The following is a 17854-nucleotide window of genomic DNA, read 5'->3' as shown; positions in this document are numbered from 1 at the left end:
GGTCTCAGCAAACTTTTCTCTGCGTGGCAGGACTGACATTCTTTTCCTTCACTTTTCAGGTTGCTGAGAGGAGAATAACAGTCAAGTGGGATTATGAAATGGTCAACAGTCCTGAGATTTTTGAGAATTAATAGAAAAGGGTGAAACATACAAGCAAGTCATCAAGCTGATGTGTGGCTGGTTATCTTGTCTGTCAGGGGTGATGAAGTCAATACTAAAGAAAGAAAGATCTGGACAAAAATTTGTTTCCCACTAGCCTCTTGCTGCTTCCAGTGAACTGCAGATTATGGTGTTTGTGAGGCTGAAATGGTGTTTCTATGCTTAATAATTCTGTGTTTGAGATGCAAAGCTTTAGCTGAGTCTGAACATTTGCAGACTCATAGGGAACAGTGAGGGGCATTGTTGTTTTGCAGTAGGAATTGAGCCTCCTCAAAGCACCCTCCCAGCCCATATCTATTGTATTTATTTATTGGTATGGTTCCCTCTGTAGCCAACAACAACATAAATGATACCAGGCCATGATGTTGCCCAAAGCATCAAAATATTGAGGCACTTCTGGTGGTCTCTCTGAGTCAAGTAATTGTCTGTTTGGCAAACACATATGGTGTGGCCTGTGTCACCAAGGTTTGTGACTCATTGGAGACTTGGAGAGCTAAAGCAGGCACTTAGTATGTGTTCAGACAGATAGGAGGCTTTTTCAAATGATCTTTTGCTGCTTCTGGCCTGTGATTTGATTTGGTGTTTAGGGATATATGTGACTACACCACAAAAAATTCTACTGAGTTTGCAGCCGATGCACTCCTCTGCTGGCTTCTGACTGCCCATGGAAGGTGGTGTTGGAGGTCCAATAGTGATTTTACCATAATGGATTTTGTTGTGTCTTTTTTCTGGTTAAATGAAAGAGTCCACTCACAGCCTCAGTTCTAACATCCTTAGGTGTCTCAGGAGGGACAGCCAGGGACTGAGGACCACAAGTATATTTTGTCATCTACTCTGGCCTGTGTACATAATTTTGGAACAGTAGCTGGAGAGAGCTGGGAGGCAGACCACCCACAGACAGACAAAGACAGACAGATGCACGCTCATGCTAAATCAAATTCTTACACAGTAACTGAGTGTTTCATTGGGACCACGTTAAACTGACAGGGCCTCTTTACATACTTCCTCAGAGATTCATGCATGCTCTGCTTTTATACAAAGGGGATTTCTTGTCTACTTGGCTGATTCTTTTATATTCTGCAGATTTGACATGGTAAGATGATTTGTATAGACACTGTGAGTGGGAGTTCATAAAAGAACAGATATAATCTAAAAATTAGGAATCTAGTAGTAATTTATTAAGGAACTCAAGTGGAACTGTGGTGTACAAAGAATGATAAACAGATGGGGAATAAGGCAGCAGTCAAGGTACCTGTAGAGTGGAGTCTACAAGACTTTAGAGGTTGAAGAGGCAACTGAATAAATATGTGAGGACATTCACTCTATGTCCTTAGTTGAAAAATAAGAATAGTTAGAAAAATATTTAATTGAAATGATTGTTTTTCTAAGGGAAGAGGATCTTCAAGAACATGTCTTTGTAGGTGAATAGCTTATTCCACAGAAAGACGTGTTGCCTTTTGAGTTTGTTTCTTAAAAAATAGACATTTCAAGATGAAAATAAAAGGAACACTTAGATTTTGGACAAAAGTATTCCAGTCTTTTAGTGTGAACCTGAGAAGGATTGTCATCAAAGGATTCCTTGGTAGCTGGAAGAAAAAATTTCTGCAGAAGTCTTAATTATTACCTACCTTGCTGTCATATAGATTCATTCCTGAATTCCTCCACCTTCTCTGGTCAGTCTGTTTATTAACTGGTTGTTTGTTTTGTACCTATGTTTAAACTGACTTTCTGAGCCAGCCTGACAAGCCCTCCTATGGATATATTTATGTGGTCTCCATTCAGCCTTCCAATCGTTTCAGACTAACCCTAACTAGTTCTTCCCTACCTTCTAGTACACACCCTCAATATATTGATGTGACTGACCATAATGCTGTCAATGGTAAATGAAGACTTCATCATAGTTAATCAAAATCTGAATTTCTTAGGATTTATAGAATTAACTTTAGTACTACTGTTCATGGCAGTATTCAGAATACGTGTGTGGCAATGACTATGAACAAAGAAATGCAGAATGACTGATGGTTTTGCTGTGCTTTTAGAAATATGGGGCTGGACTGTGATTTGGACTGTGTATACATGTGAAGGAACATGAGTAGATAAGAACCTTTTTAGACTTTTTTTTTAATCTGAGTTTGGGTTTGATCGTGAAGAAACAATAGACTGCCAAATTGCTATTGTATGAAGTTGTGTTCTTGACCAGATCTATGAATCTATTTTTGCACCTGATCTCGCCATGCATCCTCCTTTCTGAAGAGTACATAAACTCCTCTGAGGGTTAATGGTTGTTTATGTGGCAGCTCCAGTTACTGAAGTGTTCTGCTCCCTTATCTGCTGTTTATGTCACCCCATAGTTTCCCTCTTTCAGTCATTACAAGGGGATGGCAAGGCTTTGTAGCAAGGTTGTAGTTGCAAGTGAGCTGAGAAGGCAAGCAATGACCAACACTGAGCAAGTATTGAAGTTCTGCACTTCTGTTAAAGGATTGCTGAACTATGTTTGCAGAAAGAGATAGCCACATCATACAATTATAGGATGGTTTGTTTTGGAACACACCTTAAAGATTGTCTAATTCCAACCCCCTTGCCATGGGCAGAGATGCCACCCACTTGACCATGTTTCTCTGAACCCCATCCAGCCTGGCCTGGAATACCTCCAAAGATGGAACACCCACAACTTCTCTGGTCAGCCTGTTCCGGTGCCTCACCATCCTCACAGTAAAGAATTTCTTCCCAATATCTAATCTAAGCCATGTCATATTTTTATGTAAAGAATTTGAGAACTTCGTTAGAAAAGAACCAAAATGCCTCATATAGATACAAGCACCCCTTCCCCAGGCATATGTTAGATGAAATACAGCCCTCCTGAAATCAGTGAGAGTTTGGCTCCTTACTTCAGAAAGCCAAAATTTCAACCTATACCTACAGTTCTTGTGTGTTCTGACTCTAGAGTTTTTGTCATTTCACTAGTGTGGCTTCCAGGCAGGAAAACTTTTCCAGGCTAGTCTTGATGGTGATATGACTTTGAAGGGCTGTTCTATGGCAATACTCCTCTCCACCCGGTTCACTACCCTTTGTCTGCTCACTGATTGCAGTAAGCAGAGCTCCAATCTTTGTGACAGCCCCTACTTCATTCCCTTGCAGTAGTTTATGGGACTTAAAGCAATAAAATGTGCCTTTTGAATATATATGGAGAGCAATAATTTTTTTCCATTTGAAATGCCTCCATTTCGATTTTAATCTATATTCATAAACTCCAGAATATCTGATATGATTGCGTGGGATTAGCATGCTTGTTTTAGTATTTTGTATACTGGATACAGATGTACTGAAAGAAGAAAGAAAACATAATTAGTGTGATGGGCAGGCTTTACGTTGAAGACCCAATTCATAACTGGATGGGAAGATCATCTGCTACTGCTTAGTCACAAAAAATCTGTTCCTGCTTTTCTACTTCAAACCTTCTTATTTCTGATAGAATCATATTGAAGAAGCAAGGAGGAAATAGAAAAGAGCAAGAGAGTTGAGTTGCCGTGATTGGTGCAAGAGATTTCAGCCTGAGGTCATCAGCTATGAATCCAGCCCAGATCACATTTTTATCCTCTGTTCAGTGTCTTCCATATGAGATGAACTTAAAGTCTTAATACATTCCCTTGAGAAGTGATTTTGAAAGGTTTAACAAGCTATGGGAGCCTTTCTATCAAATAACTGAATATCCCAAGAGTGTAATTTCGCTCCTGGTAGAGAATTTTTTTAGTGACTTAAAAATCTCTCTGTCTAAAGAATGTTATTGACTACTCAATATTATAGATAGGATTTAGTGTCCCTACCGCTCTAGTCCTCCATGTATTCTTTTCGGTTTATACTGGATTTTTAATGTCCTAGAAGGGCAGAGGTGAAAATGGTGCCCTGATCAACTCAATAACCAAAACTCCCCTGGCTCTTGCGGAATGTGAATGATGGAGCAAGGAAGGAGAATGATCTAACATATATAATCAAATATCCATATTTCAGAAACTACGTGCAATAATCCTAATTATATGGGTGTGTATCTGAAGACCCCTAGTATAGACTCAAAACAAATTCACATCTGAAAAATACCCTTCCTGCACACTGATTTGTTAATGCAGGCATAGCCTATGAGGAGGATAAAGTCTATGGGGGCTGCTGTGGTCCTGATCACCTTCACAGGGGACCTGCTTCATTGTGGTCTGTGTTCTTGTGGGTTTCATTGTGGGTTTCCATTCAAAGGGCAAGGTCAGATGCACTTTCAGGACAGGGACAAGTAGCAGAACACAGCATCCTGCTTGTGTCAGTATAGCAGTTGCCACTTACACAGGCTGATGGCAATTACCAGTTAGACAGCAGCTCCCATGAGTCAGTCTGGAGTCAGTGGAAGGCAAGAACTGGGACCCCTTGCCTTTAATGAATGTTTCTGTTTCCACGTGTGCCTTTGTTGTGCACCTTTGGTCTGAGTTGCTGACCATGTGGGACAGAACAGCCCGACAGCTATTTAATCCTGATTTAAGGACCTCTTTTTCCATGTCCCGGTGTGGTAAAAAGTCATGATCCAAAGTGGATCTGTGCTATGTATGAATGTGTTCAGACCATATGAAAAATCTTTTATGAGTGTGACGTGGTCCTTTTCAGTGATTCCAGCGGATTTAGGACCCTGCAGGATTTGATCTGGCTGTGGAGGGATTGGAAGTTTGTCAGAACCATCAGTGAGAGATAAGGTTGCTTCCCTTCCTTACATCAATACGTGCTAAAACTGCACATTAGCTTTGATCCTGACCCTGTATGTTTACAGCTATAATGGGCTTTATGAGATGGCTGTGAAATATTTCTGTATTCCCTATTTAAAAAAATGGTTATCTTAGGAGTAGGGATTTTTCAATTTTTTTCTTTAAACTTTTAATTTCATCCTCAATATATCTAGGGATCAGCTTCAGTTTGGGGTTAGGAACATCTCCAAAAGGTAGTGATATCTTCTTCGTCCATAGTGAATAAAGTGGAGACCTTTCATTAAAGGGACTTGTGACAATACATCTTATCTCTATGCAGAAAGCTAAAGCTACAGAGATTTTATCTGAGTTCTAGTTTTTTTTCAGTTTAGTGAAATCACTGCAGTGGGCTTTAGCTCTGTTTAAATTAGCCTTGTTTAGTGTTACCATTAGTCAACTGGGGGCAAGTATAAAGTAAGGTTCCAAGAAACTGAAATAACAGACACTTCTACAGTTCAACTACAGCAGTTTAAAGCATGAATTAAATTAAAATAGTGCAACTACTGCCTCTAGACAATACCTGCAGTGCTGGAATTTCTTGTCTGCTTTTCCCTCCTTCATTTAATAACTGTCATTGACAGTAATCCTAGAAGAGATTTTCTCATCATCTACTTCATTCTCCTGTGTATCTAGGCCCTGTCTTTGTGTTGACTGACATTAGACAGAAAAATCTGTCAGTCCTCAGTGTGAGACTCAACCTGTATAAATTCAGCCATCCTGAAGTTACATGTCTAGCTGAAACTAGTCTTCTAAACTCTCTATCATCAGGGTATAGGAATGGATATTTGCAGGGGATTCATGTCACCTGTCTCAGTTATTTTAGGATGGAGTGTTGGTCTTTTCTTTCTCTCTCTTTCACTGACTGTACAGGAAACCTGGAAAACTAGATAAGGCTAAACTCAGTGACTAGGTTCTATGTCTTTGGAATGTATGGGGGAGCCACTTCAACCATTGTCCTGTCTGCAGAGTGTTCCCAATGCTCCCATGTTCACATGGGAATTGCTCTCCCGTTAACATCTAACCTACCACCAGCGTAGTGTCTCCCATCTCACTGCTTCTGATGAGGTGCTTATTGGCCACCACCAATTCAAAAAAAGGCTGTGGAAAGCTCTGGCCACTCCAGTGACACTTAATCCCCCACCATGCCTTGTATTACAGGATTCAAACATGGTCCCCTTTATATGTGCACATTGAACAGTCTGCCCTCCCCAAATCTTTAAACCCAAGATGGAGGGTAACATCTCTTTATAGGTGTAAATGATCAATTATTCTAAGCATTACTTGTATATAATTACCAGTTGCTGACTGGAGTCTGGCCACTTTGGTAAATGACAGAACAAAGCTAGGCTTTTTTGGAAAAGCTACAAGTTTATGTACGTGCTAATGAAATGGCACAGAGAAGTAGGATGCAGAGTAATATAAATCCCTCTTGTCAACCCAGTTTCCTAATTAAGCCTTCTCTGTTGCAGGGTGATCTCCAAAGGACAAACATTCAGCTTGATTTTGGAGACGGCATTGCTGTATCCTATGCTAATTTCAGCCCTGTTGAGGATGGCATCCGACATGTGTATAAGAATGCTGGAATCTTCCAGGTGACAGCATATGCAGAGAACAGCCTGGGCTCTGACACTGCTGTCCTCTTCCTTCATGTGGTCTGTAAGTACTTCCACCTGCTGGATTCCTTGGGTGAAAATCTGACTTCACTGAAAATCCCTGCAGCTTCAGTGGTGCCTAAGTATACCTGCAAACCCACATACACATGCAACTCACACTCTTCTAGCTTGTTAAATAAACTATGGAATTGAGCGAAAGGGAAGGTGTTTTTTTTTTAAACACAAGTATATTTGCAGTCTTCAGAGATACAGAAAAAAGTTTCTTGGTCTTCCTGAAAGGGTCAGAGACCAAGCAGCATATGAAACAAAGTCTAAATGTGTATTCTCAAAACATGTCTAATTCCAAGAGGTTTAGATTAAACTACTAAAATTTGATTCATTTATTCAGGATTTTTGAGTTTACAGTGCTTATTAAATGAAATAAAAGATTATGCTGAGCATGCTTCCTGGGATATGAACGTGCTGAGGGCTAATGGGCTGCTTTTCATATTTCATGAGTTTGCCATGCATCCCTGATGTTTCCATCCTGTTTGGTAAATCAATGCAATTTTCCTCCAGTTGACACATGAGCAAACTCAAATACAGAGCTCCCAGCCAACTTCTCAAAGCCGCAGGAGAAAACAGAAGGGTATGGAATTCAGGATGAAACAGGAAAAGCCCTGTTCTTTGTCCTACTCTCAGACTATCAGATCTTCTGGGCAGAGAATACCATCTGGATTTACCCATAATAGTGTTCACAGCCATGTCTGTCTTCCCTCTTTACCTGTTACAATAATGTCCCCTAACCTATCTTTTACTTGAGCTTTCCTGCTGGAAGGTAGCAAGTTAGAAATTTCCAAAACTCAAGAACTTTTTCTCCTTTTTACATTCAAGCTCCCTGTGTGAAGGAATAAATGTTCCTTGAAGCTTTTATTATGCCCATAATTCCCTCAAAGTCAATCATGGCTGCACTTAACAACCTGTTATTAGAGCATTAACTGTTTTTACCTTCACCTTGGGCCATTAGCTGACAAAAGTGATGGTTACCTGGTAATAACAACCAGATTTGTATGGACTGTCTGATTTTTCTCATAGGAACTACTTTTTCATGGTGAAGATTTTAAAGCAGAATGCAACAAAGGACAGTTCCTTGGCCTGGTTGTGCTACTACACTGTTTTCTTCATCAGCTACTCAGATCTCTCCTTTGACTTTTATAGTGTTCTTAGCCAGCTTATCTTTATCTCTAGGGAAATATTTTGCAAACCCTTACATTCATGCTAATGCTGAAATAAGATGACTTTTAATTTAGTTTGATGTACCAGTCAATATAGGATGTTTGACCTTGAAGCTCAAATGTACAGACAAAAATGCCTGTGAATCATTCTTATTATATGATCTGTCTGGTACTGAAATCCTCTGCTGGAAAATAAAAAAAAAAAAAAAAAAAAAGGAGAAAAAAGCTCCTTGGCCTCAAGTAACATTAGTTTTCTACCTTGCAGCTTTATCAGTGGTCAGTCAACTTTTCAGCTTTCTGGAATCTGCTGTCAAGCTGCTTATCTTGACATTTAAAGGAAGCAGAGATATTATTGTTTTTTCTCTTACATTCACTGTCACAAACTATTTGGGGAACCTGCTGTTCTTGAGCACCCTAGGTACTTTCTATGATAAGAGTTCAGGAGTGACTTGGTGGTAGACACACCTTGGGAATAGGGGGGAAAAAAAAGATCAAATTTTAAGGAGTCAAAAGCAACAATAGTGTCCCATTGTGCTTGGAACTGTATGTTCTGGTGGTAAAAGAACAGCTTTTGCTATCCAAAATCTTTGTAATCCAAGTAGATGGAGAAGTGATTAATGTCCCCATTTCATGCTTGAAGAGCTGAGAGGTAACACAAGAAGATATTCTCAGTTAAAAATCACCAAAGTTTCTGCTTCCCAGAATGAATGTCTTAGAAAAACATGTCTTTCTTATTTCATCCTTTCTATCTCACAGGGGTAGTCTGTCAGTTTTAAAGGTGTTTTAAAGGTACTACTCAGAAGGTAGCACTGTCTGATGGACAGCAGTTATCAGCTGAAATTCAGTACCAGCAAAAACAAAAGACTAAACAAGAATTAGAACAATGGAGATAGTAAAAGATTTAAACAAACTATCAGACAAAACCTCAGTATTTTTTAGTCCTGTTGTTTTTTCTAGGGAGGCACTGTCTTAATTCTGAACTTCGTTCATTGGGTTTACTCTGGGTGTTTGCATTTATTAGATACAACTGCATTGGTACTTTGTTATTTTTTAAAATCTTTCAGAAACAAGTGCTTCTGAAAGTTAAATGCTTTGGTATGCCAATGCACATTTCTTTCAAGTAGTTCATGACTTTTTGCTGGTGGTAACTGACTCCCCAAACACTTCCCAAAGTCAGGCCAAAGTCAGAAACATACCAAGGATTTCTAAAAATCATAAATCTTTCTTTTGGAGACCTTTTAAAAAACTGCCAGGGATATTTAATCAAGTCATAAATGCCTCTTATATAACCAGATTTAAGCCATCTTGGCTAAAATGATTTCCCCACAAATCTTAGTAGCTCAGTGGCTATATTTTCTTTCTCTCGTGTCCTATCACTCTAGCGTTCAATAGAAACTTCCCTATTTAGTGCAAAGACAGTTCACTGTTATTCCACAGAATGCATTTTAAAGAAGTCTTCTATACACAGTGCTGTTCCTGTCTGAAATCAGCACTCTGGAAAATGTGCATTTCTGGCTACTCTAGAATTAAGAGGAAACAAAAAATAAGATTTAGTGTTTATTAATCTATATTTTTCTGTTACTTATTGACTGCTGAAATTCTCTTTTATTGCTAAACTAGAGTCTTGATACTGACATAGAACATGTGATTCATTTAAAGACTCTTGCTGTTCATAACTGTGCAGAGAGGATTTAACTCAAAGCCTCAAATAATGAACTCTCTTTTCCCACAGGTCCAGTGGAGCACGTCCATCTGAGTGTTCCCTTTGTCGCCATCAGAAATAAGGATGTCAACATTACTGCTGTAGTTTGGCCCAGCCAGGCAGGCACACTTACCTACTTCTGGTGGTTTGGCAACAGCACCAAGGTACAGATACCCTTCAGTTTATTTTCACTTCCCAAGCTTGTCCCACCAGACAGGGAACTCTCTCAGCCCTAATAAAAATTTCTCATCTTTGCTTGTTTTGTGTTTTAGTTTTTTCCTTGTCTAAAAAGGGTTGTCATTATCTGAACTTCGACATTTGTGAATTTATTTCCTCCTGTATTGTGTTGTTCTTAGGAGTCGTTACTTTTTTACACCTGGTTGTTATCAGCCCTACTGAGCTCTGGAGACCACTGTTATTACCAGTGTTCACTTGCAACTTAACTGAACTATATACCACTATATATGGAATAATACTGGCTTTCAACACATTGTTTTAAAACTGCTGGTGTTCAAATAACCATGGGGGTTTCCATTATGTACCAGTATGCAGTATATAATGCTGGATTCCAACACAGTACTTTAAAGCTCTTGGTGTTCAAATAAACAGTTGCATCTAGAATTTCATGCTAGAAGAGTCTAGCTTGAATGAACTGTTTGGGTCGATCCATGACTATTGTTCACAGTCTGGAATGTATTAGAGAGGGAGATGAGATTTCTTTGTAGCGAATTTTCAAAAGATGGGCACAAATTTATCATAAAAAGCCTTTTTATCAATAGTTAAAGTAAGTGAAACTACAAGTTAATGCCATTTTTCAAATGGAGAGAGCAGGATTGCTTATTAGCTACAATTTTTATTTTAGGCTTTAGGAGTGAGACAGGCACTATTCTCTATTCTTACAGTTGTGAACTGTACAGATGAAAATTTTGCAATGTAGTATCTGCTGTTATTTACAAAAGCAGTTCAAGTCACATCATTGTCTACATTTGCAATTGAAGGTGTACTCTGAGGTGAGATCACAGCAGAAAGAAATGGGGATTTTACATGAAATATGGAACTTGAGATAAAAAATAGTAGGCAAATAAGTATTTTGTTTTCTCTTTGACAAAGCTGCTTGAGTTTTAACCTCTTACCCTAGGTACAAACATTAGCGGGGGGGGGGGGGGGGAACAGAAAAGGCTGTGTTTATGGAGATTTTACGTCAAGTTAGGAAGCTTACTGTAAGAACTTGATTATTTTTGTGGGAGCATAATTGAGGCAGTGGAAGAGCTCAGGAACAAAAACCTCTTACCGTAACTTGGCAAGTTACTGTGCCCTAGCTGAGCTATGGCAACCACCCACATACACACATCTAGTCCATGACAGGTACCAGGTAATTCCACATAGTTTATACTGCACTGAAATAGAGGGATGCAAAATCGCATTACAGTTCAGATATTTTTGGCTCAGTGCTCACACACAGCCAGCCATCAAAGTAAATCTGAAACAGTTTAGGTACTGGTAACTTGTTCATCTGCTTAAGCCTTCCAGTGTATGCAGGCATCAGACTTTTCCTTCCATCGTTTTAGTCCTTAATACAGAAGATGATTGTGGATAGGGCCTTAAAAAAGATTTTTTTTAATAGAAAGTAATCTGAAAAAGGTAGAGGAAAGCAGTGGTGTTTGCTGCTGAAGATTTCTGTGCAGTTCTCATGGTGCTTGCACCTGGATTGCAAATATGATCTGTTTTGTCTTCTAGCTTAAATTTCAGACCATAGGCAACAGAGTACAAACAGATATGGATATGTTTGGGATAGACACTTTGGACGTAGCTGCACATGGAGTAGCTGGCATGATTGCACTCATTGCTGAAATATGGAATAGTAAACATGGTGCCAATTACCTGTGGCCAAATCTAAGATTCTTTGCAAAGCATTAACTCCAGCTACCTCATCAAATGTACTTCAACTCTGAGAGAAGTATGGCAAAGGATATAGACATAACAGTATCAGCCACCTTTTTTTTTCAAAACAACAGTCTGCACCACATCCAAATTCCTTCTGGGATGTTTTATGTGCATGTCAGATTCTTCTCTGTGCCCACTCGTGAATAAACTCTGGTGTTCTATGCAGAAGTGGAAAATGCGGACACTGATTTGTGTGTGAATTAAAGGATGAGGTGTGTAATATTGTGCATAGTGACTGGCATTGTTAGATGATATATTCTAGTTCCATGATGAGGGATTGCAGCTGCTTTTCCTATTCAGCCCATAGCAGTCCCAGGCAGAACTAGATGTGTCTTGTGTCACTGTGCAGTCTCACTTTCTGTGTTCCTGCACTGGCGAATTTTGTCTTAGACTCAAGTGCTCTGGCTGAGGCTCTTCTACTGCTCTCCCCACCTTGCTGGAACTCTTCTACTGTGCTGATTTTTACAGTATGCCCAAAGGCCAATTTGCTTGGATTAACACAGGTCCAGTTTAATAAATGTATCCAGCTGTCTAATAGGTTTGAGCAAATGAACCTTAAACTACTTAATTTAATTTGGAGTTAGCATCTAGGTCTTGGTGCTTGAATTAAAATTAAGGAGTTGGCTGAATGTTAAAACTCCATGATGGAGGTGAAATCATCCATGATAATGGAATGTACAGCATGCACACATACAAAAAGGAAAAACTGTAATTTTAAAGGCCAGATTGCTTCCTCTTATCTGCCTTTGCACAGAACCACAACCTGTAACTTCCAGGAAGATTGCTAATATCAATATCACTGCAGTTTGATACAGGCCCATTGGACCTGTCCAGGATCCACGTATATCTAAGTAAATGTTGGCCAGGCCTTTAGGGCTGGTACAAGCTGGAGCCCTTGGTCTGAGTCCCATGTGTTCAGACTTTTTGGTTTTTTACTGCTTTTTCATCTCGTAGATGAGGGAGTGAAAGGAAGGTGGCATTCTGCAAAGAGAGAAACGTGTTTGCCAGTCTGGCCTATGCTGGTGGAAATTTTGATTTGGCTTTGAAAATGACATATATGACCGCTGTTGTGAAGTGCAGTCAGGTTGGCAGTCTGATAGGATAAAGCAAGAGAGCTGGAAGGTGAATGTTTAGAGGTTTTCCTCTGGAAACAAACTGGCAGTGTAGTGAAGGGACAATAGCAATGGTACAATGGCTTTATCTGTTCTCTTAGATCTCTGCGTGCTTTTGCAATGGAGATTAGTATAACTATTCCCATTTTAATGGTTTAATCTAAACTAAGAGTTTTGTCTGGAGACCAGCTGTCAAATCAGTGGCACTGTGAGGGCTGGCCCTTTGATTTTCAATTGTGGTTGGTTGACCCTGTCTGGACACCAGGTACCCACCAAAGCCTCTCTATCACTGCCCTCCTCAAGTGTACAGGAGACATAAAATATAAAAAAAATCAGGTCACAATAAGGACAGGGAGTGATCACTGATTACTGTAACGGGCAAAACAGCCTTGACTTGGTGAGATTAGTGTAATTTATTACCAATTAAATCAAAGTAGGATAATAAGAAATAAAACCAAATCTTAAAACCTCTTCCCCCATCCCTTCCTTCTTCCTGGGTTCACCTTCACTCCTGAATTCTCTACCTCCTCTCTCCCCAACGGTGCAGGGAGGCAGGGAGTGGGGGCTGTGGTCGGTTCATTACCCATTGTCTCTGCTGCTCCTTCATTCTCAGGGGGAGGACTCCTCATACTCTTCCCCTGCTTATGGGAGGGAGTTTGTCCTGTGGGAGACAGCTTTCCATGAATTTCTCAAATGTGGACCCTTCCCGTGGGCTGCAGTACTTCATGGGCTGCAGTTCTTCATGAACAGCTCCAGCATGGGTCCCTTCCACAACCACATTCAGTCAGCATTGTCAGCAGGAATTATGCTATGCTTTCAGCCTGGTTAGCACAGTTTGCCAGTTTATGGTTGGAGCTGGCTTACAGGTTCAAAGCATGGACAGGGCAATGCTGGATGTCCTCACTCTGACCTGAGCAGTGTTGCTTTCTGATAGATAAATGGATTTATGCTCATAAAAGCAGAGGCTGGCCCTGAACTGAACAATATGGATTGTTTGAAGAAGCATCTGCATATTTGGTTTATTTTCAATTTGAGCTTGTGTTTCGGTCAGCTGATAAAGCAACTGTGCTGGGTGAATGTGTGTGTGTGTGTGTGTGTGTGTGTGTGTGTGTGTGTGTGTGTGTCTATGTGTGTACAACATTGCATTCTGCAGCAATAACTCTGTAATTGCCAACTGTGTTCTACCAAGAAGTCTATAGTATAATGGGTTGCAGTTCAGTGGAAGAATATTTCAGGAAGCGTTCACTGAAGTGAGAGAAACCTCTGCCTATGGGACACTTCTCACAGGGTTGTGTTTGGGCCATGTTTAATCCTTGGCAGGACATGCAAGCTTGTAGCACCATGCCTGTACCAGGGAGGAAGGATGTTGTTGCCTGGTAGATTAAAGTGCACATTGTGATCCTGAGTTAATCTCACCCTGATTTTGATATTGCCATCTGTGTTTGCTTCTTACAGCCCCTCATCACCTTGGAGAGCAGCATCTCGTACATGTTCACTGTGGAGGGGACGAACACTGTAACTGTGCAAGTTGCTGGAGGCAACACTCTCATCCAAGACACCAAGGAGATCGCAGTGCATGGTACCCTCAACCTTTCACAATCGTGTCTCAGGGGGTTGAAGGACAGACAGACAGACACTGCTGATCCAAAATGAACTCTGGGAACTAAACAGTGTCTGGAGGAACCTCTGGAGACAAACCTCTGATGACAAAGATGTGTCATGATGACAGAATATAGAAGTGAATAGGGTGTGGCAGCTAGCCAAATTTGTAAACTCAACAATAGTAAGGTGGCTGGTGTCTCCTTTGTCTGTTGGTCTGTCTGTACACCCAGACAGGCAACTCCCAAAAATAAAAAACACTTGGAGCTGCAATCAGACTGCCTTCCTTCAGCTTCCCAGCTGTGGAAAGAAATAGTCATAGTTCACCGTTAAGGTGGTCTGAATGCACCCGGTGTCTCTCTCAGTGATTGTATAGATGACAGGGGTCTGGAGGGGTCTGGAAAAGAGGGGACAGAAATGATTGTTGTTGCTATCTCTACCCATCTTCCATGTCACAGCTGGAGGTCTGAGTGAGCCCATAGGATTTCCCCATGGATAATGTTTGGTATGTTCTTGCTGTATCTACATTCCATGGGCTCCAAAAAACACCCTTTGGCGGACCACAGAGGTTACCCTGTTTGGGGCTTGATAAATCCTGAGCGAAAGGGCTATCTCAGCAGCTCTGGCCAGGACTTCGAGATTTCTCCAGAGAATAATTTCCACCCTGGGCCAGTCTTCATTTTCCTTATCCAGTTAGTGTCATACAACATTTGAGGACAAGCTTTTCTTTGGATAGCAAGTTTTAGTGAGAGACCTGGGCTTCAAATAACTTGGGTTGATTTGAAGTCCAGCACTGTGTAGTTGAACTATGTGTGTCTTGTTTCAGTAATTAAATACATATAAATGTCCTGCTGTATGCTCAGATGTAGCAACCAGCTAAATAGATATTTATGGATTGTCTGGACATAAAATACAATGGGTTTTAATAATTTGTTAATATGATTTAATAATACCCAAACTTGCTATTAGCAAGTATTAGTAACCTACTACTTGATGATTTTGAGCATTGCAAACACAGTACTTTTGGGAAATTTCCATCTTTCTACTAGTTTCTGGAATAAACCTGAATCAGGCATATCTAAGAGAGATCCCTACAGGTGATCTCGATCTTTTGTCCCAGTAGGTCCCAGAGAGTGTTCTCCTGACTCTGTTTTTAAACACCTTGGAAGAAATTTTGCCATTCTATTTAAAAGATCCAAATCTTTTGGCTTTAACACAAAGAGAAATTGACCCAGTTGAAATGTCCAAATAGTCCTATGCAGTGCTGTGCTGCAGACTGATCTGGTCTAGGGAAGGAGTCCTTCCAATCCCCCAGTCGGGTGATCAGTTCAAATCTGAGTACATAAATGAGTGACACGTTTAGTAAACATGCACTTTGCTAAATTTGTACCCTAATCTGTGTCCTGTGTCAAGTGATTATGGCTCTAGGCAGGAAGGTATGGATTTCTGGTGCTATCAGTGGAGGAGATTTATCCAGGATTTTCTCAAATTGAGAATAACAGAGAAGAATTTGCTCAAAAAATAAATTGGACATGGTACTGAGTGGTCAAAAGTAGATTTTATATATCAGACTCTGGGATAAACCTTCAGAACTTGAGAGAGGTTCCCTGCTCTCTTTGGTGTTTGTTTTATTTAAAAAGATACTGCACCATCTAGAAAGAAAGAACAGATCTTGCAAAAGATGCCAAATAAATGCTGTGCTGGCACATCCCTGCTATTCTGTGGATTTCCTCATTTATACTCTGGCTGGTTTATCTTGATCTAAAACTAGTGCCTTCTTACAAATGATTAATGGTACTTGTTTGAAGAGCCTGGAGATCAGTTGCTTCAAGGTGAGGCACAGCACATCTCCAGAAACATAAAGGAGAGTCTTCTGCCCTGATACCTTAAATCTGAGCTTGATTCCTGTCCTGGATCTGTGCCTTCCACTGGCCCAAATCCACTGTGCACAGGTGTCATAAGGACTCCAGGCTTGGTCTCTGGTGACAACAGAGGGGAGAGTTGGAATTGGAAAAAAAATAAATTGTTCTGTATTTGAAGTCTAGGAAGTTTTTCTTCTTCCCAGCAATCAGTCAATTAGGAAGCAATTTCCAAGTGTTTTGTGAATAGCCATTGCTTGATTAGCCAGTCATTAGCACCACTGTGTTCTGCTTTGTTGGGGTATTAACCACTCATGGCTTCCCTCCAGGAGATCAAACAGATAATATGCTTTTGAAAACATTACTTACAGCAAGTGTTTGCTCTGCAGACCACAATGCATACAATTATACAGACCTTCCAAATTTCAGCCAGGTGCTGCCTTATTTTCTGGTCAACTTCCTTGCAAGCAGAATCTGACAAAGTTGAGTGGCAAAATTGCAAAGCTCAGAGGCATCATGAAGGGAAGACATCTCCTCACCTCTCTCATTCTTGCTTCTGTTTCTCTGGGGAAAGCCAGAAGTTGACATTATGGCAAAATGTCCTTTATAAGAACCATTATAAGAATTTGTTCCTTACGAGCTTTCCGTCCTACTTAGTTTTAGCCAGCCTTTTTCTTCCTTCAGCCTTTTCTCTCTCTTGCTTTAAGATAATTATGGTCTTCCTGTTGTCTTCTGCACCCTTATCTGTAGCCTGAACACTGCCCATTTAATCTTCTCATAAATACTGTTTTTCTATTCCAGAGTATTTCCAATCTCAGCTCCTTTCGTTTTCTCCCAACTTGGACTACCATAACCCTGACATCCCTGAATGGAGACAAGACATTGGGAAAGTCATCAAGAGAGCACTAGTACAGGTGAGGATCTGTTTCCTTGTGTCCACTAATATTGACTAGGTGGTTAAAACATGCACTTTTTTGACATACTAGCTTAAAAGAATGGGAAAGGACAGCAGTAATGAAGCTGTCATTAAAAATCAATAAAGAGCTTCTTAGTGTGCTGGATCTTTTTTACAGAGGCAAATTATATTGGTGATTTTGTGGAAATATTACAATTACTTTTATTAATATTTCTGTGGTACTTTTTAGCTTTTAATATCCCTGAGGATTTTGCAAATTCTTGATTGTCATTATTTTTATCTTCACAAATTGATTTGACAGTATCTACTGTTTTTTACTCCAAATATTTGGTTAGTGTTACTGCGTGTTGTTAAACAGCTGATCTACCTCATCCCAGAAGACAGGCATTGTAGTATGCTGGATGCAGGAGGAAGATATTTTTATCTCTTCCTGATACTCAGTCAGGAGTTCCACATGCAGCTACATGTAGCAACTGAACATTTTAGAGCTCTACTCCCTTTCCAACTGGGACAAAAAAATAAGAATTCAGAGTGAAAATAAACTTACCTTTAAAATACAGGATAAAGAGAGACTTCTGTGGGTAGGAAGAATACTGAAACTTCCTTTGGGATTAATTAGAATATGTAAATTAGTACTCATATTCTTGCAGGAAAGGGGACAGAATAATTTATGATATCAAATAGTCAGGGACTTTGGTTTTGTATGAAATCAGGAGATAGATTTAGACAAGCTTTTGTGGGTTTTGCATCCTGCCAAAAATGTATCTTGCTTTTTTTTTTTCAGCTATAGCTGTTCTTAGAAATGGAGTCTGATTATTTTTACTGGGAAAGTACAAACCTGCTCAGCTTTTCTCATCTGCAGCCCACTCAAAATTCACAGTTTATAAGATTTCCTACATTGCTTTTTCATTCTGAGAAAACACTAAGTTAATTTTTTTAAACTGCTGTTCCCTTTTAC

General features: G+C 40.0%; 1 protein-coding gene across 1 annotated transcript in view; it reads left to right on the top strand.

The window, feature by feature from the left end:
• The window catches only part of LOC116790376 (VPS10 domain-containing receptor SorCS3-like), a 291392-nt gene that overhangs the window by 259419 nt on the left and 14119 nt on the right, over positions 1–17854 (top strand). The window contains exons 19-22 of the mRNA XM_032695261.1: positions 6407–6593; positions 9497–9630; positions 13978–14101; positions 16782–16894. Of these exons, the coding sequence (XP_032551152.1) occupies positions 6407–6593; positions 9497–9630; positions 13978–14101; positions 16782–16894 (558 nt within the window). The remainder of the gene's footprint in view (positions 1–6406; positions 6594–9496; positions 9631–13977; positions 14102–16781; positions 16895–17854) is intronic.

This window comes from Chiroxiphia lanceolata, chromosome 8, assembly GCF_009829145.1.
Source record: "Chiroxiphia lanceolata isolate bChiLan1 chromosome 8, bChiLan1.pri, whole genome shotgun sequence".
In the NCBI taxonomy this organism is placed as follows: Eukaryota; Metazoa; Chordata; class Aves; order Passeriformes; family Pipridae; genus Chiroxiphia; species Chiroxiphia lanceolata.
Note: the sequence above shows the minus strand (reverse complement) of the source record. Positions and strands in the feature narration are given on the sequence as shown.